This window comes from Lagenorhynchus albirostris, chromosome 6 (genome assembly GCF_949774975.1).
Source record: "Lagenorhynchus albirostris chromosome 6, mLagAlb1.1, whole genome shotgun sequence".
NCBI classification, from domain to species: Eukaryota; Metazoa; Chordata; class Mammalia; order Artiodactyla; family Delphinidae; genus Lagenorhynchus; species Lagenorhynchus albirostris.
The window spans coordinates 88954959-88978055 of record NC_083100.1 but is presented as its reverse complement, the minus strand read 5'-3'; the positions used below and the strand labels follow the sequence as shown (position 1 = coordinate 88978055).

The 23097-nt window shown below is 33.8% G+C and overlaps 1 protein-coding gene across 1 annotated transcript in view; it reads right to left on the bottom strand.

The window, feature by feature from the left end:
* Positions 1-23097, bottom strand: part of LRP1B (LDL receptor related protein 1B) — a 1442028-nt gene that overhangs the window by 315599 nt on the left and 1103332 nt on the right. The window contains exons 42-43 of the mRNA XM_060151186.1: positions 17543-17732; positions 13726-13930 (exon numbers count right to left, since the gene is read on the bottom strand). Of these exons, the coding sequence (XP_060007169.1) occupies positions 13726-13930; positions 17543-17732 (395 nt within the window). The remainder of the gene's footprint in view (positions 1-13725; positions 13931-17542; positions 17733-23097) is intronic.

Sequence of the window (23097 nt, the reverse complement as noted above, 5' to 3'; positions counted from 1 at the left end):
AAGCTGGGCCTGTTTGACAACACAGGAGCATTTGTAGTCAAATTCTGTTCTGCACTGAAACCACACAGGACCCTGTGGGGCTCCTGGATACAAAGCCTTTCCGTGCCCCCCGTTTCTTGTTTGTAGGAAATGGGCTTCATTCAGCCTCCATGACCTTCCCTGAGTTCCAAAGGGCAGGTTCAAACAGCTGCTAATCAGGGAAGGGAGGGAATGCAGAAACGAGGGAGGAGCAGTTAAGAAACAATAGTGCAGGCTTGGCAGGGTCCTGGTGCTCCTCAAGGAATATACAGAACAATATCTTTGACTTTTTCTGCAGAACTAAGACGCCACCCAAGCGGAGGATGGCAAGTTTAGGCTGAGCACAAGACTCCTGGAGCACTGGCCTGCTACCTCACCACCAACCAATCAGAAGGAAGTCATATACTCTGCAGCCCCCACCCCAAATTTTGCCTATAAAAACTTCTCCCCCAAAACCATCAGAGAGTTTGGGGTTTTTGAGCATGAGCCACTCGTTCTCCTTGCTTGGCCCTGCAATAAACCATACTCTGCTCCAAACTCTGAACTTTTGATTTGTTTGGCCTCACTGTGCACTAAGCACACGGACTTTGTTCAGTAACACCATTTCTCCATGGCTACCCCTTACCTTCCTCCTGCCCCATACCGATGCTGCTATTTCCCCTTCTAGAAACTTCAGGATTTAAAAATTTTTAATATATTTAGAGTAACTCTGCCACATAATGTTTGAGGATTGCCTCACTACTTGTACTGTACATTACAGATATCTATAGTTCAATATAAAATTTTGTAGATAATAACATTTATACCTTTGCTACTAAAAGCATGGAAACTTCTAAGGAATATATAATCTCTGGCTCCAAACCAGACCTACTAAATTAGAATCTGCATTTTAACAAGACTATCAGTTGATTTGAATGAATATTAAAGTTTGAGAAGCATTTATTTGTTAAGTAACACATTCCCCCAATCTTAGGTTTGTATATCTTCTAGTCTAAGCACAGGATCAGTGCATTTAAAACACACTAAAAAATGCTAATGCTTTCCTAATGACAAAACTGTTCAGAAAAAAGGTAGCAAATATGCAAGGCCATTCATTTTTGGAACGATCATGGACTTGTAAGATGATACACTGCAGATGAAAGAACTTGGACCCTTGTGTCTTATGAACGTGGTTTAATTTCTGACCTCAAATTGGCTAACTTTTCAGGGCTTCAACTACTTCACTGGCAAAACTGAAATAATAATAGCTGCTTTGGTCATAATTATGTCAAATGAAGACTAAAACAATTAGGCATCCACTAAATGGTAGCTATTATTAAAAACCCTTTATGAAACAACTGAAACACACAAGAGTACTGTTTATACAAATTTAAAATTTTCAAGGGTCAGAATAAAGCCTTTGTGACAGTCCCTTGTCCTGAATGAGCACTCCTTGTTAGGACAATGTTTCCCAGTCTTTAGTCACTTGAATGCTGTTGTATTAAACATGCCTTACTTAACTCATCGGGATACTCTCAGCCACAGCTGGCTGTAGAATTCATGACCACTTTTTGTTTCTTCCTTTCTTTCTTTTTTTGGTTATAGTTAATGTGATAAACAACTTCATATGGGCACAGTGCTCTCACTTCATGCCTGTGCCTAGAGGCTCTGACCACTCCCCAGGATGGTGGGAAATTAATAACCCATGGGTCAAATCTCTGACCAAGAGAAAAGGGCCAGCAGATATATTTATCTCCTTTCCTTGACACTACTTGCCAATGGACTATACTAAAGTGCAATAGATTATATGGTCTCTCTGAAGATGGTCTCAGGAGATGAAGAAATCCATTGCACTTGATACTAAGAAGTAGCCAGCTCTGTAGCACACCTCTTCATAAATGTTCTTCCTCCTTCTCAGCCCATTCTTTTCTTCCCTCACTACTACTTCCTGGGATTGCATATCTAATAAGGAATCAAAATATAAACTCTTGCTTCAGGCTCTGTTTTTTTACAAATCTGAATGGAGAAAAATGTTTTCACATTTTTTTTCCCGTATCTGAATACAACTTCTACTATCATTTATCTTGAACTGTTCATTAAATTGACTCATTATATAAAGGGAAATTCAGTAACGGTTAAAAGAAATAGAATGCAAATCTCAAAATATCTACAAAGAAATGGAAACAATGCTATCAAATTACAATTAAATATCATTACCCACCAAAGTTTAGTCTGAGTTCTCTCCCCTGCCCTTTCTGTCTCTGTCTCTCTCTCCCTCTCTCTCTCAGTAACAGCAACACAGGGGTGTTAAATATATATAGCAACACACTTAATTTTTCTTCCAAAGTCAAAGGATTGCAAAAACACTAAGAATAGAATGGTTTTTCACACTATGTCATTAACTTTAAATTGACGATGTTTCTGTGTATCACCCAATAACAATGATAAGAGTTCCATATTTGGGGGAAAATGTGCTAGGCACTGTGAAGACCAAAATTGGGATAATTCCTATGCCAACTCTCCTAGAAATTCAGAATCAGGAGAGCGAGATCCAAACTAGGATTTTAAATATATAGATATAGACATACAGATATAGATATTCTCATTTAGCATATATTCAATTACACATTGAGTAAACTCTCCTTTATGTTTCTAACAGCTTATTATGGTAAATCCCAATTTTGATTACACATGAAAATCAACTGGAAACTAAAATTAAAACCCATGCCTCTTCCAGGAATTCTGATTTAATTGTCCTGGGGTGGAGCGTGGGGGAGGGCTCAGCTACTGTATTACACAAAAGCTCCCCAGGAGATTCTATTGTACATTTGGCATTAAGAAATTGTTCTACTTTTTCTAGCATATCATTGACAAATTAAGAAATGTATGCTCTTTTCTCTTGCCCAAGGCAGTGTTATTCTGGGGTGTTTATTTTTTATTCAACTAACAAGCCCTGTAATGTTCCTTCCATTCAGCAGCCCCAGAGGTAGAAGGCCGGGTCAGCTGAATAGTCTCAGTTTTCCAAAATGGCCAGTAGAACCACATGAAGTGATTTGCCCTTCCTTCCTCACTTGTGCTCAGCTCCAGTGCCTAATTCTGGAGAAAAACACCTGGATACTTTGGCCCTCAATGTCTGGAATTACCATCTTAGCAGGATAAACTATTGACTATACAAATTTGCAGCTGCTACATTAGTGGTCATAGGATTCTGTTTGAATCCTGGTGGAAATACTAGCCTAAGAATCTGAAGTATTGCTTGTTATTAACAGTTCCCCTTTTCGTATGAATAATTTAGTCTTACTTCCCAGATATACCTTTAGTTAACATTATTTACATTTCCCCTCCATTTTTCTTTATTATTTCTTGATCTTTAATAATTACACAATAACTCAGCTCCTGTATCTTACTAACTTCATTTAGTTTTAAATATTAGCTTGTCTTTTTAGTAATTGAACAACTTAATTGAAAATTATTAAATGTATTTTACATGTTGATGGCCAGCCATATTTCTTTTGATGATTTGTTCATATCTGCCAGTAGAAATTATTTAGCATTTTAATTTTCATTAGTTTTTATATATTCTCAAAGGTTCTCATGTAAATAAAAGATCTCATTACAATAATCTTTTGCATCTTAGGGCCACAGCAAACATCTATTTTTCTGGCTAAACAATTTTGTCCCCTTACACTAAATCAAAGTACTGTATAACTTAATAGGTTGCCCTAATGTCTTGGCTGCTGGGAAGCTCAGGAATAAATTTACTCTTTTGTTATTTATTTACAGTCATATTATACCTGAGCTTTTATTGTAAACTACTTTAAATAGTTTTTTAAATAGCTGAAATAATAATTAGTTAATTGGTTTTAATCAGTTTGCTGGCATTCTAAATGTTTTCAAGAGCCAAACACAGAAAGAAAATTCAAGATATTGTCTCAAGCTTAAATAAATTCATGTTGACTTACATGCACGTAAAACTAATAAGAAACAGATTAAAATCAGCTAAAGAACAATTCAGAAGTTTAATCAGGAATTCAGAGAAGAGAAAAATTCATGTAAGTTAATTCAGAATTTCCTGAATTTAAATATAAAAATTTTTAATCTCTTACTCTTCCCATATCTACTAATTTATTTCACCAAAGAAAATATGTTTTAAACGTTTTTATTTGCTTATCCTTCTGTTCAGTTTGCAAAGAAAAATAATCTGAAAGCATTATGCTCATTTATACATATAGATATAGAATAGGTAGATATAGATATGGATAGATACACACACGTGTGTGTGTGTGCAGGATGGCTTTCCTTAGCTATCTGTTCTTTTCATCTTTGTATTTAAATTTCTACAATGAGGCAGGTGGGACAGGTGGCTACTTTTGAAAATTCTGTCTAATGCCTAACAAATTGAAATCTTCCAAGAAATATTAAATCAATCCATCAGTATCAGCATCACATGCTGAGGGAACACCTGTTATTTTCTGGGTGAATACACTAGTTGCCCTGGATACTGACCATTTTTCTCCTCCAGGAACACATCTCTATGGAGAGAGTCCAGCTTCAGTAACACTTTAATTTGCACGACTAACCAAGCTGAACCATCACTGAAATGTATGTGGATTTAAATCAAAGGGATTGTGGTAAAACTAAACACCATTAACCCTACTGCAATAACATTCTTACCTTACAAAATAGGAATATCAGTTGTACAGCTTTCAGAAAATTACTCTGGATGGCTGAGGCCTTTGAAATAGATAAGTTTTGATTTTGGTCTATTTTTTTTAAGTAGTTTACTTTTTCATTTTATTCAGGGAAACATTGTTATAATTTTTCTTTCAGTTTATTCATCCATTTACTCATTGCTTCAGCAAATATTTGCTGAATACAGCAATGTACCAGACTTTGGTACATTTGCTTTTGTACTTTGCTTTTGGAGAGACAAAGATGAAAAACAAATTTTACTCTTCAGATGCTAGTAATCCTATAGAAGAGGCAATGAGGTAATTTATGATTTAGTCTAATTGATATAATTCATGCTCATATAAATTTATATGTGTGTAGTGAATATCGTTATACAATTTTTAATTTAGTTTTTTAAATTTTCATTATTCAAGGGGAGTTTTATAAGATTTAATATTTGTCGACTATTGTCAGGTAACAGGTTGCATATAATAAAAGCTAATTCTTCAAAATATCCTCTGTGAGGCATAAAATATTAGTCCTATTTTACAGAAGAAACTAAGGCACAAAAAGGTTAAGAAAATGCCCCACGATTATTAAACAATATGTCAAGGATGCAAGTTTCAAATACATGTCTGTTTCTACAATCTAACCTTGTTAATTTCTGCCACATCATACTGCTTCTTGAAAGGGAGTATGTTCTCTTTTGTTATTAAAACTTAAAATTTAACTGTTTGTTAAAATAAACAATATGTGGCATCATTTATTATGCATATTAATGTGTGAAAAGATATATCCAAAGACTGATCTAGTTGAGTTCCACATAACCAATGGTAGAGTCATAAAAGGTTAAATTTGGAAGAAAATTTTGAACCTAGCTCAATATGTAGAGCCTGAGATTCAAACAGATACACTTAATTGCTAAAGATCATACATCTCTTTATAACCAGAGCCAGGAATTAAAACAATTTAATCTAACACCAATTTCACATTTTTCCTCCTCCCTTCTTATTCTCACTCAGGCACCTGTATTTGGCAATGTCATAATCACCATATGTACTTTATTGTATTCACTCGGTGATTATGTGTACACATCATAGAGTTAAAGATGATAAAATTTAGACAACACAATTCATCATCTTTATTTCCACAACCTTTGTTTCTCTCACATGGAGGACCAGTGTTTCAATGTCTTTGGATTCTAGTAAATCATGTCACATCATGTGTGATTTAATAAATCTTACCTCAATTAGATCTACTGTCAATACACAGACAAACATTTTGCTGTTTTAGAGACTTGTAGAACATAGCTTATATCTTTAAAAATATTTTATAAAACAATAAATATGAGGCATATCCTTTTTTCTATTTTGAATTTCTAAAAATCTATAAGCACACTGACTTCCGCCTCTGGGAAGATGGAGTAGACATATTTTCTGGATTCCTCTCACTAAGTACAGCTTAAAAACCTGGAAAATATATATAAAACAAATATAAGAAGACTGAAAGGTGGAGAGGAGAAAGCAGCCCAGCTATGGACCTTGGGACTAAGGAACAACACGGTGGTGAGTTCCGGGGGTTTTATTTTTGCCTCATATATCCCAGACTTGGAACTGAATAAGCTGGCAACCCAGAAATGCCAAAATGCTAAATGCACAGAAAAGAACAGAAGCCTGCTCTCTGAAGCCAAAAGACCAGGCAAGATTCTAACTAGTAAGGTAGAAAATTTTAGACGGTAACTGCTCTACTCTAGGCAAATACCACATTAAAAAAAAAACAAACAAAAAAAACTGTGACCCATCCACACCCACACCAGCAAAGGCCAAGTTGGGAGACTGGACTTCCACCCACACCTGGCAGTAATGCCGGACCCACCCCCTCCCCACTGGAGTGGTGTCAGAAGAAGCACAGAGGAGAATCTGGATTTCCATGTCATCTGGTGGTAATGAGGTCACCTCCACAGTGGTGACAGTGGACACCCAGTGGGGAGCTGGAACTCACATCCCCATCCAGAAGTAGGGAAGTCCCAATTCTGCCTCAGATGTCAACAGAGGCTAGGTGAGGGACCTAGGCTTCCTCCTCCACCTGACGGTAACAAGGCAAGAGCTCTTACTTTCCTCTGCCAGAGTGGTGTCAGAGAAAGCCAGTTAAGACAAAAGGCTTCAATAAGATTCAGAACTTCATACAGTAAAACAACAATGTCCAGGTTCACTGGGTGACAGTGTGTTAATTTGTTCAATCTGTGTTTTTCACTTCATAGATACTGAATCTCCCATGAAATAGGTATATTTCATGTCATCATTTTTAATTGATTCATAGAATTATATTGTCTTATTCTTTCCTTTTTTATTACATTTCTATGTATTCATTTATTATCCTTAAAGATTAGAAAGTTATTAAGATTATTTAAATATTAGGAAGTTGTTAAGTTCAGATTGTAACCTGAATAACTATTAATATCCAAGGACACTTGAAATGTATAGAAGATAATACTGGATATAATAATCTGAATATTGAATGGTGCCTCTTGAATTCAAAGATACATCAAAGGCAATAAAACACCTGAGTTTTCAGCAGCCCTACAGGATTTGGTAGTCAATGGACTCATTTGTAATATACCTGACTGCACGCCTGTTATACAGCAGACAATGGATACAGTCAGTTCCTTATATTCCATTGGCTCATCTGTTAGAATTCAAGTTCACAGAATGCTTCCACTAACAAACAGACACTCTTCCTTCTTGGCTATGGTCCATCTAGCTGTTGACAGGCCCAGCATCCCATGTGTTTGAGGCATTAGAGACAGAGTAGAAAGATCACTTGCTGTCAGGAGACTTTTCTTCATATTTCATTTAAAACAATTTTCCATCTTAGTGATGTACAATGGAGGCAGTCACATTCCATGTAAACTGAGGGATGGCTTCACTTCATTTTGTTTAGAATTTTATCAAGAACTCATTACCAATTTTGAAAATACATCACCCAGGGCAGCACTGCTCTCAGTACTTGAGTATCCAGTACAACACACCTGATATGAGTCTGCCTTCACAGCTGTCACATTCATGATGATTCCAGGCATAAGTGAAAAGATCTTGATCACTTCCTCATGTTTTCTCTCTTATTTTTGTACAGTTACATATTGGAATATGTCCTATTTTATTATAAATTACTTTATATTTATTTATACTTAGATATTAATTTGAGTTTTGAAAAGTTATCTACCTATATATAGATATAATACAAAATTTCATTTTCAATAGGAATGGGAATGTTATAGAACATTTTTAAAATAAAAAAAGGGACATTGGGGGACTTCCCTGGTGGTCCAGTGTTTAATACTCCACACTTCTACTGCAGGGGGTGCGGGTTTGATCCCTGGTTGGGGAATTAAGATCCCTACCTGCTGCACAGCTCGGCCAAAAAATTAAAATTAAATAATAATAAAAAAATAATAATAAACAAAATAAATAATAACAATAATATTGGCTTTAATAAAGAGCTGGGAATTATAACTGACATTAGATATTGGACACAGGAACATTAGAAATTAATGTAGCCTTTTGTGGTCTGAGTTTCCTAATTTGTGAAATAATACTGGATTATTCCAGTTAATGGTGGAAAAATTTCCAGTTCACTTAACTTTTTAGTGACTACTTATGCTGACATTGATTTTTAAATCAAACATTTAAATTGTTAAATTAAAATGTTTTACATGTTTTATAAAGTTGAAACCACAGTGCCTTTTCTTTGGTGACAGGATATGGTTTTGAACTGACTAATTCAAACTTAACATGTCGTCAGAAAATTCACTTTTCTGGGCATCAAAACTTATTCTATAAGTTTCAGAGTTCGGGCTTTCTAGGTTTCATAGCATAAATAAAACTATATTATCAAAAGAGTAGATAGCATAGACATTGACAGATTAGGTAGAAGATACAGATGGATGGATAGAGAGAGAGAGAGATGATAGATAGATCTATTTCTTGATTCATTTATGGAATGAAATAACTGATTTTATAAGGAGAAAGAAAATATTTGGTGCCATAAAAAATAGGACATCAAATATTCTTGTGTTTGATCTTACTTTTAATTGACTAATTAAAAAAAACTATTTTTCCTATTGTCAGTCAAAAGAGTTCATGTCATCAGAATGTGTTTATCTAGAAGACAGATTATCCTGTATCCTTCTCATTCTAAAGAGGTCTTAGGACTTATTTTTTCTGCCTGGGAATACACTCTGAAAAAAAACCAAACCAAACCAAAAAAAAAAAAAAAAAAAAAAGAACTCTGGACAAAGTTTCTAAAAGAATGTCAAAAGTAAGAAACATCAGCAATTGCAATTTCTAGGAATATAAACAACATCTCTTCTGGAAGGGTTTGTGTCACTCAGGTAGCAGATGCCTTCCAAGAAATGATTAACACTTACAGGGTAACACCAGGGAGAAAGGCTATAATCATGCTGTCTTAGCCCCTGTCAACATTAGTTATTGTTTCATCTACTGGAACAACAGATATAGAACAGAAATAAAAATAAAACAGAATGAAATTATTATCTGTTTTTTTCCCTAATAACTAGATCACACAAAAGCATTCAATTGTATATTGTTAGACAGAGAATGCTTTCCTCAATAAAATTTATAGGTAGGACCACCATACAAGTTAATGTGTATTTAAAATTAAAAAAAACCCAGCCAATTATTGTATATTTTTATCAATACAGGTCAGATTTAAACTGTGTGTACTTGTATTTTATTATGACCTCATTATAAGATGAAACAAAAATAAAATCTAACTCTGAGTTTGACAAAAGAAATTAAACCTATGAATGAATTTGTTTAGCTAAATATTATCACATAACTATAATAGAAAAGGTAAAATGTACTTTAAAAAACACATTTTTTTTCTGATTTCTCTTTTGATGTTTGAAAGGATCTCTTTCCCTAATCTACTGATTAGTAATGGGTTCTATAATATTCCTCTAATAAGCTAAGTGACTGGTAAATAGTATATCAGTATTTTTCAAATCCCTACAAACACTTAAGCCCATGGCATACCATGTTAAAAAAAAAAAAAAGATTTCCTGATAAGAACAAATCTACATAACTGTGTTCCATTCTAAAGATTTATAATGTACATGAGCATTTAAAGGCTTTAAGATGTAATGCAGGAATTAAGCCTATCAGACTGTTTAAACCAGAGTTTAAAAACAGTGCTTGGCCACAGTTTAATTCCTATGGAAATTCAAGAGAAGAAGGGCTCTTCAAACACACTTTGGGAGAGGAATAGCACTATACTGACTTTGTAGGCTCAAAATGCCTAGATTTACAAGAATCTCTCCAAACTTTATCAATTAACTTAATAAACAGCTTGCTTTCTTTTCATTAAAGAAGATGCTCTCTCAAATATTTCAGATTTTAATGTCTAGCTTCTTTCCAATCTGTCACCTCCCCTGGGGATATCTGATCTCTCTATATGCTCTATGATCATCTGTGTCATCCAAAGCTAGAAAATATACATCTATGCAAAGGAAATGTTTCTTTCTGAAATTATTATTTCTCTGGTCACTCATTTATATTGCATTGTCTCAGTTCTTTTTGACTTTATAAATTAAACAATGTTTTACATCTCTTCTTATATTTCTTGGCATTTTAAGTCTTTCATAGACTATTTTAACCTTCTATATTTTTACTTCCTAAATGTCATTCTTTTTAACTCCATGATTATACCCCATCACACATTTCTGCAGTGCCTTGTACAGTGTATTCCAAAAATGTAAAAATGAAATTAATTATGTTGGTTACTTGATCTATTTTAAATATATATGTATACATGCATGTGTATTATATGTATATATGTGTGTGTGTATATATATATATGTAATTGGATGGATATATATCAATTACATTAGTATTTTTGCCCAAGGGGAACCATATAGGAGTCAGGAACAGACATAGTAGGAAACACACACACACATAAACAAAAGGGCCTGGTACAGAGAGATCAAATGAAGATTAGAATGAATGAACTGGTTACATGCAAGTTTTTCAGATAAGGAGCTCTTAGGTTCTGTGAGGATTTAGAAAGAAATCTGTTCCAGAAGGTATCTTTTGATTTCCAAGACTTCAACTCAAGTGGATAGGCACAAATCAAATTAATAATTGATATTGTTCACACTTTTGTACATGTAATTAAAAATATAAAACTGGGGAGTGAATGGATAGGGTATTAGACAAATTGGTCCACTTTTTCAACAGTTATCAGATAATAGAAGAGTTTTTAGAGTTTCTGAGACTTCTATAATATTATGCCATATCCCCAGAATATTTTTTTCAGAATAAGTAGTATTTCTTTCTTCCTCAGGAAATATCCTTTTTTAAAATCTTGAAACATAAGCCAGATTGCATATTTAACCTTTTCTAAAGATAATAGGAGATGACCTAGCTCCTCAGTTATACTCTCAGCCTCACAATTCTACGCTTATATTAGTAATAGATTATATAAACAGCTGATTGTTCACGAAAACAGGCAATTTAAAGTGTAATAAGTATTCAGAAATTCATGTCAATTAAAAAATGGAATTCAGGAACAGATAACAAGTTCTAGTTGTAAAATCATGACTAAAATATAGGAAACAATATATATCACAAAGAGTATATAAGTTGGTGGTAAATTCAAGGTACCCATGATCAACACTGGCAATAGAATCTGGAAAACCAGCAAAATAGTGAGATTCATGTAAGAACGTAATAAACATTGAAATATTTTCCCAATTTTTAGGCCCAACCAGAAATTTTGATGGTAAAGCTGATTTACTGGAGAAGAGGAAAAGGATTCTGTAGTTCTAACTTTGAGACAAAATGGATCAATGTTGTATGGGGGAATACACCCGTATCCTTTAAAGTAATGTTCTCTACTCAACATTGTCATCTCTACAGGACAGAAATCTTTCTGTCCAGCTTTACTGGCATATAATTTACATATAACATTATGTAAGTTTAAAGTATAGAACATAATGATTTGATATATGTATATACTACAAAATGATTACCACAATAAGTTTAGTTAATATATCCATCACTTCACATAGTTACAATTTTTTTTTGGCAGTAAAAACTATAAAAATATACTCTCTTAGCCTCTTCAAATGTACAATATAGCATTGTTAACTACAACCAGCCAGAAATTATCCTGGTTTAGACTAGGATGGGAAATGGAGAGCTGGAATCATAACTGTGCATATTTTTTTAATGTCAAAAGAAAGCCTTTGAATTATTTAGATCAGAGCTATCTGATTACTGGATCACCTTGAGTAGCTATAAGTATCATACATAACAGTAGACTGAGGAGGGAAAAGAAAACCATGTACATAAAAAATAAGTTAAAGTGGACAAAATGTTGTTAGAAGGAGTTACAGAAGCATTTTCTGTATTAGGCCATAATACAAAATAATACCATATCCAGGATAATGATTTACCTATTTTTCAAAAGCATTACCCACTAAGTTCATTTAGGATTTCTTTGCTGTATTCTGAGCCATATATTTTCACACTATATCCTCATAATAACCCTGAAATTTGCATGTCAGAAAACTAGAATTCATAAAGACTAAGTAATTTGCCTTAGGTCACATGGCCTTTAATTGAAAAGACAGACCAAGAATTTAGGCAAAGAATTCTTTGATCAGAGTTATTACCTTTAGCACAAACTGAACTCATCAGATCTTAGCTGATTATTTCAATTTTCCTTAAGCACTCAACTGTACTATATCACTGCTACTTGAAGTATCCACTCCACAATTAGATGAGGTGCCTATACTAGAATGTAAATCAATGCACTTGTTCCTTCTTCAAGAAACTCACACACACATACATACACACACACATACACATATCTATATATACACACATATATACATATAGGCAATATATGTATATGCAATATGCACATATATGTATATATACATTTAGTTAGTTGCCCTAAGATAAATATCTATGTTTCACTATATAACGTGTGTATATATACATGTTTAATATTATATATGTACGTAAGTATAGATATATATATCTATATTACATATAACATGTAGATATATACGTACAGGTATATACTCAATTGAATTAAACAGTGTGCTTAATGGTATAAATCAGGTGTTAGCAAATATGGCCTGCTGTTTGGTTGCCTGCTTCTGTAAATAAAGTTTTACTGAAATACTGCCACAGCTATTCATACGTATTCTCTATGTTGCTTTAATACCATAAGGCACTGTAGTTGTGATAGAGAAAATATGGCCCATGAAGATGGTCCTTCCAGAAGCTCAGTGGAAGAGCTAAGAGCCTCAAGATCATTTTGTCATTCAAGCATGCACTGGTGAAGAGGGGCTGGGGTAGATTCCTCCAGTGGTGTAACAAACCAGACCTTACCCTTCTGAACCCTGAGTTTTCCCAGATGCCAAGGGCTACCGTCCTCATAAGATAAGGTGAGGCACTGGACGTTCACCATTCTACAGGCCCTAAATATCTCCTGTAAATGTTCTCCAGGGGCAGCATAAAGACACTCCCATTAACATTTTATTTGGAATTCAGAGAAAAGAGACAGAGAATGAGCCTGTGAAAGGAATTCCACTCTTCTCTCTTCAAAGCTTCTGAGGTTGCTTTGAGGACCCAAACACAGACAGAGGATCATTTCATTACTTTCCAATGTTCTTTTATCCTAGGGCAGCTAACCAATTTCATTTCACATTTTAAAAAATTATAAATAACAATGAAGTTTACGCAAATCACTCTAACAATACCAATTCAATTCATAACTAGGAGAAAATCAGTTATTGTTTCTCCATAAGAGTTGGACTGTCTCCATGGTAGCAAATGCACTTAAGAAAGTTTTCAAAATTTTATCTGCTGTTTTGTTTTTCACTGAACAGATTATTCAGTTGTACTGGTTCGAACAATTAGCTATTTTGAAATCCCTTAACATGCATATTTTAGGCACTATAAAGCATGTATTTTCCAAATGTATCATTTTCCAAATCCATAATCAAGAAATTCTCAGTTAACTTACATGTCTCTGGGATCCATCATATTCACACCTTTCAATTTTTCCTAGGCTGCCATCTGAGAAATACAGCTTCTCTGCACGGTGGTCAATGGTGAGTCCATTTGGAGTGAGTATGTCTGTACTGACCACCACTTGAGCATTTTTCCCAATCAGAGTAGATCTCATGATACTTGGATGCTGCTCATTCCAGTTGGTCCAAAACATTAAACTAATTAAAATGAAAATTGTGGTAATAGATTAAAATTTTCATTACCAGTAACAACATTAGTAGAAACATGGCAATGTCAAATTATTTAAAAAGAAGCAAAATTATTTATCTCATATTCTATGACCCTTGAGGAAGTTTTAGTAATAAGGAGAAATATGTATATTATAGTTGCATATATTTTTTTCTCAGTTTCTTAAATGACCTGGAAAATATTTCTGAAAAACAATTATCTCTCAAACAGTAACTTAATTAAACTGAATCAGTTTGATGCATAGTAAAGATTTATTTTAATCAGGGACAAAAATAGTTATTTTAAATTTTCTATGAACTGCAAATATACTCTAACTTATTATTATAATGCTTCAGCAGATCCTGTGTTGTTATCGTTTTGGACATCGTTCTTAACCTAACAATATTTCTCTCCTTCAGTTGGTGAAAATCAAAATCTCTCTCTCCTTTGCTTTTTAAATTCTGCATTCTTCTCTGTTTATGTTTTAGAGCAATTACTAAACTCCTATATTTATTTAATGTCTTTTTTCCCTCCTCTGTTTATCAGTGTGATTTTTCTATAAATTACAGTGCTGTTTCTAGAATTCCAGGGGTCACTCTCAAATCCTTAAACATAGTATCTGTTACTTACAGATTTTCTAGAATATTTTAAATCAGTGTTTGTCAAACTATTCTTTGAAGAAGGCCTAGGAGTCTATGGAAGCCTTTAAAGGTCACTGGAAGAGTGGAGAGGCTATAGGGTTCCAGTCTCCAAGGCCTGCTTTTACTGAAACAGCTCTTCTTTCTCCCCCTTTATATTTAGGAGTATCCCTAAGAGTTTACTTGAAGATCAGTTTTTGAACTGAAGAAAAGAAGAAAAGAATGGAGGGAGGGAGGGAGGGAGGAAGGGGAGAAGGAAGGAAAAAGGGAGGAAGGGAGAGAGGGAAGAAAGAAAGGAAGAAGGGAAGGAGGGAGGCTGACAGGCAGGCTGCTATACATTTTGAAAAAATATGTTTAATAAATACAGAGAAAAACTAATTGGAATAATATTTCCAACAAGATTGCATATATCATTCCTATGTAAAGACATGTAAAGACAATGTAGGATTATAGCCAACATAATTATTCAATATATGTTTTTTAAGTATTATGCAAAAACTTATTACTAGACAACACTCAACTTCACACACACAAAAAAAAACCTTTCTACTTGCTAATTAAAAAAAGTAACCCCACCAATTAGGGAAAGCTGGGTCATCTATGCTCTTTATTAAAATACTTCATAGCATTTTTTTTTTTTTTTACTTCATAGCATTTTAATCTATTCTGTGGAACATAAAAGTGTTCTAAGTGAGAAAGTGTCAAAATAGTTTGTCCTATGAATCAGTAAATTTGCCAAAAAAAAAAATGGCATTCCACTTTCTTAAATCATGCAGTAGTTTTAACCACATCTTGTAACTTTTAAAATGAAAAATTTAGTTTAAAAAGTTATCCAGGGCTTCCCTGGTGGCGCAGTGGTTGAGAGTCCGCCTGCCGAGGCAGGGGACACAGGTTTGTGCCCCGGTCAGGGAAGATCCCACATGCCGCGGAGCAGCTGGGCCCGTGAGCCATGGCCACTGAGCCTGCGCGTCCGCAGCCTGCGCTCCGCAACGGGAGAGGTCACAACAGTGAGAGGCCCGCGTACCGCAAAAAAAAAAAAAAGTTATCCAAATAATATGAGGTATTAAATACACAATTTATTTGCAATATTTTTCTAGATTGTGGGCTTTAGAATTACAGAATTTCCAAGGTATTAGTACTTCTTTAGTTTCACCCTTTCACATATAAGAAAACAGAGGCCAGAGAGCTTGAATATTAGTTTTAGTTACAGAGCCAAGTTTTGAACTCAAGTAGTCTTTCATCTAGAAATTGATTTGATTTTAAAATTTCTGTTAATCAACTAACATATGAAAGTGATTTGAAGGCGTCATTAATATGTTTAATGATAAAAATATTTTTATACTTTAAACTTTAATTACATATAATTTTCCAATTAAAATACTTTAGTGTGTTTAAATCTAATTTACAGTTCACCATATATAAGATGAAAGTGTAATTTTAGACTATGTAACTGATAATTATAGGATAAAGCACTTATCAATTAAAATTAATCATGTATAATATCATCAGTGATCTCCCTCATGTTTACCTGAAAATTGTCTTATAAATTCCTTTGATCAACTTTAGGATATTTATTATTGTCCTAAGACTCTCCTGGTGGATCAGTGTAGCTGACTCAACAACAAGCCCTAGTGATAGGGCAGTGGTGTGAGCAGAACTAGCTCTGCCCAGGCATCTAGAGGCCTGTGTCCACCTGAACTAAGTAACCAAATCTGTGTGAGGAGTCAACCTTCTCTTCACCTGCATCTCTCAAACTTTAGAGTCTTAATTTATAAGTTCAATATGTTTAATTAAGTAAAGTAAGTCAATTCTCATCTCTAGTTCTATAAGAGTATCCAGATTGAGTTATTCTCACACTGAGTAATTCATGTGCTCTTTTCTTCTCTCAAGTGATCAGGGTTAGTGTTTATCAGTCATTGTTTTTTATTCTTCCATTTTTCTTCAACACACCTAAAATAAGTTCTTCTATTTCTGCTCAGTGAAACCAGATTGGTCTAATTTCTGTGTCCTTGTTTCGTTTAAGAGTAAAAGCACTTTCTAGTAGTTAACAAATATTCCTACCATATTGCATAAGAGTGAAACTCCATAGACATATTTGTTTTCTACTTAACCTGAGCTTCATTCTTCAGTTTTCATATAATTGTGTTCTTTATAGCATCCCCCAAAACATAACTTTTTTCTAATTTGTTTTATTTTTTATACATTTTATACTATAGCCTGAACATTTTTTCTTGCCATGAATTCTTCATAAGTATTATTATAAATACCTGCACAATATATCATCAAACCAATGTGGACCATGTAGACTATTGTCAAGTATCTAATGTTGAAATTACAGCTGCACACAAAGATCTATTGCTGTTATTTATTTCCTCTGTATTTCAATTGGACAGATCCCCAATTGTTAAAATTACTTAATTGAATTACAGAAACACCTTTTAGGTTTCAATACTTGTTAATAGTGTTATTTTTGTTTCAAATTTATGATTTCAATCAGTGATGCATTAATGTCTTTTACATATATGAAAAATGTCTATTCAATCACAGTATTGTCTCTATTTTCCCTTTCATCCTTTAATTTTGTTTTTACTGAATCTCTCATGGAGGTGATGCCTGGCATTTAAAGAGTTCAATTATCCACATTTATAATAAAAAACAGTCTTATAAAAAACAGTTTTATGAATTGTGAAAAGAGAACTTCAAAGGAAATCTGTATTTTTAATGCTAATTCTCTTTAAAATTAATATAACTTTGATAGTCTTTGACTTATAATGAAGTTAAAGAGTTCAGATTTCAATTATCCATATTTATAATAAAAAACAGTCTTATAAAAAACAGTTTTATGAATTGTGAAAAGAGAACTTCAAAGGAAATCTGTATTTTTAATGCTAATATTCTTTAAAATTAATATAACTTTGATAGTCTTTGACTTATAATTATAATGAAGAAATACAAATTTCTTACTTTTGGCATTCATCTAGGGCTAGCACATGAGGATGGTCATCCTCTGACATGGCAATGACGGCTTCCCTATCAAATGCTCCAGGCCGAGTCTGGTCCACTGTGTGCCTGGTGATGGATGAGGTAGTGGAGCTGGTCCAGTACAGTGTATCCCAGGCTCTGTGATAGGCAAGTCCTTCAACAGAACCCACATCTGATAGGGGAAAGAAAAGAAAAAAATTATACTTTTATCTACAAAAGACTTGGCTTCTGAACAGAAAAAGCAAAAATATAATAATTATGATGCCTATATAATGCTACATAATGCCTACAATGACAGCTGATTACACACTGTAAAACTGAGCTGTGAACTGCTCATGGAGAATTTATACAAAAACATGCATTAAAGACTGAATATTCTTATCCAAAAAAACCTTAATTAAGTAATTGCCTTTTATTTAGGAAAATGGTGGCTTTCTTTTATTTTGACATTTTAGTAATTAATTTTCAAAAAGTATCCAGTGTGCAAGAATTTAGCGATGCTTTTGAAAATCATATGTCAGAGATACCATTTAAGTACAATCATAATGAGTTTTATCTTGATACTATATCTAGAGACATCAAGGAAAAACAAACACAACAAAAACTACAACAAAGTATCAAAAAGCCAAAATACAACTCTACACTTGCAACTATCAAACCATGGTAGAGAATGTTTTAATAAGTTAATGCAATGAATTTTTTTATTCTATTCGACTAATGTGATACAAAAACAAAAGAAAATAAAATTAATTGTGAGCTAAGGCATGCTTTAATGTTGACAGAAAAAGATAAATGGTAGTACCCATAGTCTAATACATAAAAGTGACAATATGAAAAACAAAAGTAATTCTTTCTTTTTTTTTTTACATCTTTATTGGAGTATAATTGCTTTACAATGGTGTGTTAGTTTCTGCTTTATAACAAAGTGAATCAGTTATACATATACATATGTTCCCATATCTCTTCCCTCTTGCGTCTCCCTCCCTCCCACCCTCCCTATCCCACCTCTCCTGGCAGTCACGAAGCACGGAGCTGATCTCCCTGTGCTATGCCGCTGCTTCCCATTAGCTATCTACCTTATGTTTGGTAGTGTATATATGTCCATGCCTCTCTCTCGCTTTGTCACAGCTCACCCTTCCCCTTCCCCATATCCTCAAGTCCATTCTCTAGTAGGTCTGTGTCTTTATTCCTGTCTTACCCCTAGGTTCTTCATGACATTTTTTAAAATTGTGTTTCCAATCACTAGGATAACATAAGTGACTGGTTTATTTTTCATAGAGGTGCTTTGAGTACATCTTTAAGTATAACCAAATTATTATAGTTTTTCCTTCATATTGTCTTTCTCAGAGTTAGTACTCTTAGCATATTTAAGAAAGAATATATATATATATCACTTTGGCAGTCATCCTGAGAAATTAACATTATAACAGGCAGAGTCTTTCTATTGCTTTTCTCTTAAGGAATCTCAAAAGAATTATTAAGCTCTTCTGGAAACAGGTAGATGAAAAGAGCTGTTTTCAGGTTTGAGATGGGTAAATGTTTACTTTGGTGGTCAGTAAGATTTAGTGGGAGAGCAAAACAATATTAAAACCTTTTGAACTACATTTCTTGAACGTTATTAAAATTTTGTCCTTTTGTTCTTTTTCTACATGCAACAGAGGAAAATCCACTAATGATAAAATTAATATCTGCCATTTATTGGACACTGTCCTTCTGCTAGGAATTGTGTAATTGGTTTGCATACATCACTTTATGTGTAAATCTACTCTGTGAAGTTAGTTTTATTGTTCCTCTTTCCTAAGAAGAAAACTGAAACCTATGGTCACAGAACTAATAGTATTGAAGCAAGATTTTTAACACAGGTCCATGTGCTTCTGTAAGCCTACATTCTTCAGCACCATTATTTAGAGATGGATTTATAGCAGCTATTGCTTATTCTCAATGTACATCAAGCTGGAACCAAACAAATGATTCATTAGATTCAACTTGTCTGACTCTGGGTGAATTGTATCACTAGTAATTTACCATGAATAACCTCTCACACAGTCAACAAAACTACTTATAAGAAATTAATGTGGGTGATTAGTATGGAAACCTAGGCCAGAGATGATGGAAGAAAACATTATAAAACACAATCATAATAAAATCCATTAAGCTTTGCTTATATGAATCATATGGTATTCCTATTTGAGGTGAGTAGGTGGGAGGTTGATAATGGTCAAAAGTATTTCAATTATTAATTAATAAATCATCTATTCCACTGTATTTTTAGCACTTTCACATCATTTCAGAAATGAAGCCAACTCTATTTGTATTATAAGCAGCATTCCACTCTTTCATCATCCACAAATAGAATGAGAAATGGCATGGCTCTGAAAAAATCCAAGCAAATCAAAATTATTAATCCATCCTCATTTTGTATCTTCCCCTTCCACTGATTTTGACAGATCTTCTTCATGGCCACTTTTTCCTGCCAAGTCAGGAAGAAACCACTTGGTATTACCATTGAGATGAAGCAGATGCTTCTTTTCTATGGCTGACATAGTTCCAAGTTTACTAGAGTACATAATACATCTCACTGTCCAGGTATAATCTCTTTTATTTTTTTGTAATAGATGACAACCTGACAGTACACTTAATCACAATCTGGTGCTACATTTTAAAATATTTATCTCTTAAAAAGGTATTTAGGGGACTTCCCTGGTGGCACAGTGGTTAAGAATCCGCCTGCCAATGCAGGAGACATGGGTTCGATCCCTAGTCTGGGAAGATCCCACATGCCATGGAGCAAGTAAGCCCATGTGCCACAGCTACTGAGCCTGTGTGCTGCAACTACTGAAGCCTGCGTGCCTAGGGCCCATGCTCCGCAACGAGAAGCCACCGCAATGAGAAGCCCGCGCACCACAATGAAGAGTAGCCCCTGCTCGCTGCAACTAGAGAAAGCCCGCATGCAGCAATAAAAACCCAACACAGCCAAAAACAAATATAAATAAACTAATTAATTTTTAAAAAGGTATTTAACTCCCTATAAAAATATTTGTCATTAGCAAATGGCCAATTAAAACATAAATGACACACCATTATATATAAAATAGATAACCACAAAGACCTACTGTATAACACAGGGAACTATACTCAATATTTTGTAATAATGTATAAGGGAAGAAAATCTGAAAAGGACTATATACATATATTTTTTAAAATCATGAAAATATTAAATTTTAAAATCATGAGAATATTTTAGTTGAGATAACATAAAGACATTAATGTCTATTTTATGATAGATATTCCTTCATATTATCTGTTTTTCTCTGAGTTAGTACTCTTAGCATATTTAATTTAAGAAAGAATATATATATATAACTTTGGCAGGCATACTAAGAAATTAACATTATAACAGGCATCATGTGATACGTGTGTGTGTGTGTGTGTGTGTGTGTGTGTGTGCATGAACACTAAAGTTCCTGAATCAGTTGAACAGGTAAAATAAGTACTTTGAGTCACTGGTCCTGGCAGATAATTACGTAGCCTGAAAACTAAAGTAAAATGCCTATTTATTCCATCAACCAGTCCTGAAATATTGAACAGAGTAAATTAATACAGAGTTAACTCAAGGATGTAGAATACAGCGTTGGACCTCAAGGATGTAGAATAGGCATAAGTCAGAAAATAACTATTATGGTGCTATTTTGGCAGGTAGCCAAGGACTTCATAGAGAAAACACCTTCATCTCATCACCACTGAAGAAGAGAAAACAGCTCCTTCCTGCCTGTGCAGTGTTGTAAAGGCAGGATAAGAGTCTACAAAATGGGAAAGCCAGTGAAGTATTCTTGGGAGGGAGCCACATGTACAAAACATTGCCAGTCATATGGCTGGAATAACCGTCACAGATAAATCCTATCACAAAGTTAACAGGAAATAATATTTATCCCAAGGACATGCTACAACTGTAATGGCCTCCCTGTTGAAAGTATAATATTCTCTTATTATATGGCTTATTTTCTAAAGCCAAAGAATATCAGAAAGTTTGTTGCTGGAAATTATGTCAGTAGTATGAAGCATCTCAATCTTGTCTGGAGGATCTCAAGACACAGAGAAGCAGGCTCAGTTTACAACCCAGGGACAGAGCTTAAAATGAAAAGTTTCTGGACACAACATTCCACATATATCTTACTATATAGTTTCCAGAGAAACAAGATTCTGGGTCCAGTTCACACTCCAGACCTGATGCTGAACTCTAGAGAGTACACATAGCCTTGTTTTACTTTAAGCCTAACAAAATATTACTTAAATTTTGCCTAAACTCACCTTTTTCTAAAAATCCTCTTATAATTACTTTTCCTTCTCTTTTGGGATAGGGGTGAGATAAGCTACAGCTCTTTTGGTGTACAGTTTCCCTCATTACAATAAGCCAATATTTGATGTGGCTAATCTACAGGTTTACTTGACAAAATCAAAAAGACTTTCATCATAAAAATACTCAACAGACTAGGAATAGAAGTGAGTTTCCTCAAATTGATAAAATCAACCTATTAAAACAAACAAAAAAACAAAAAAGGCTTATACCTTACTTAGCCATGAAAAAAATGAAAGTTTTCTCCCTAAGACTAGGAACAAGATAAGACAGTCTACTCTTGCCTCTCTATTCAGCATTGTACTGGAAATTCACTCAGGGTAATTGGGAAAATTTTTTTAATTAAAAAAAAAGATAGAAAGGAAGGAAGGAATATCATCCTTCCAATCTGGAATGTCATTCCAGATTGAAAAACAAGTAAAACCATCTCTTTTTGCAGATGATATACCCTTAGATATACAAAATCTTAAGCAATTCAGTAGAAAATTATTCGAATTATAAAAACAGTCAACCAGGTTGCAGGGTACAAAGCAACATACAAAATACAGTTGTATTTTTTATACAGTAGCAATGAACAATCAAAAAATGAAATTCAGAAGACAATTCCATTTATAACAGCATTTAAAAGAGTAGAAAATATGACAGGCAAATAAAATTAGAAATAACTTTAGCAAAAGAATTATAATCTTAAAACTTCTACATGAAAAACTACAAAACATCATTGAAAGAAACTAAAGACAAAAAATGGAAAAGTAACTTATGTTAATGACTGGAAGACAATGTTATTAAGATTGCAATAGTTTCCAAATAGATCTACAGATTCAGTGTAATTCCTATCAAAATCCCAGATGGCTTTTTCCCAGAAATCAACAAACTGATCCTAAAATGCACATGAAAATCCAAGGGACTTAAAATAGCCAAAACAATCTTTAAAAAGAAAAACAAACTTAAAGGAGTCAAACTTTCTGATTTTAAAGTTACTACAAAGGTACAGTAGTCAGGATAGTGTGGTACTACCATAAGGATAGACATATAGATCAGTGAAACAGAATCAATAGTCCAGAAATAAAGTCTTATTTTTATGGTAAATTGATTTTTGAAAAAGGTATCAGAAAAATTCAACGGTGAAAAAATAATCTCTTCAACAAATGGTTTACAATGACTATATATCCACATTCAAAAA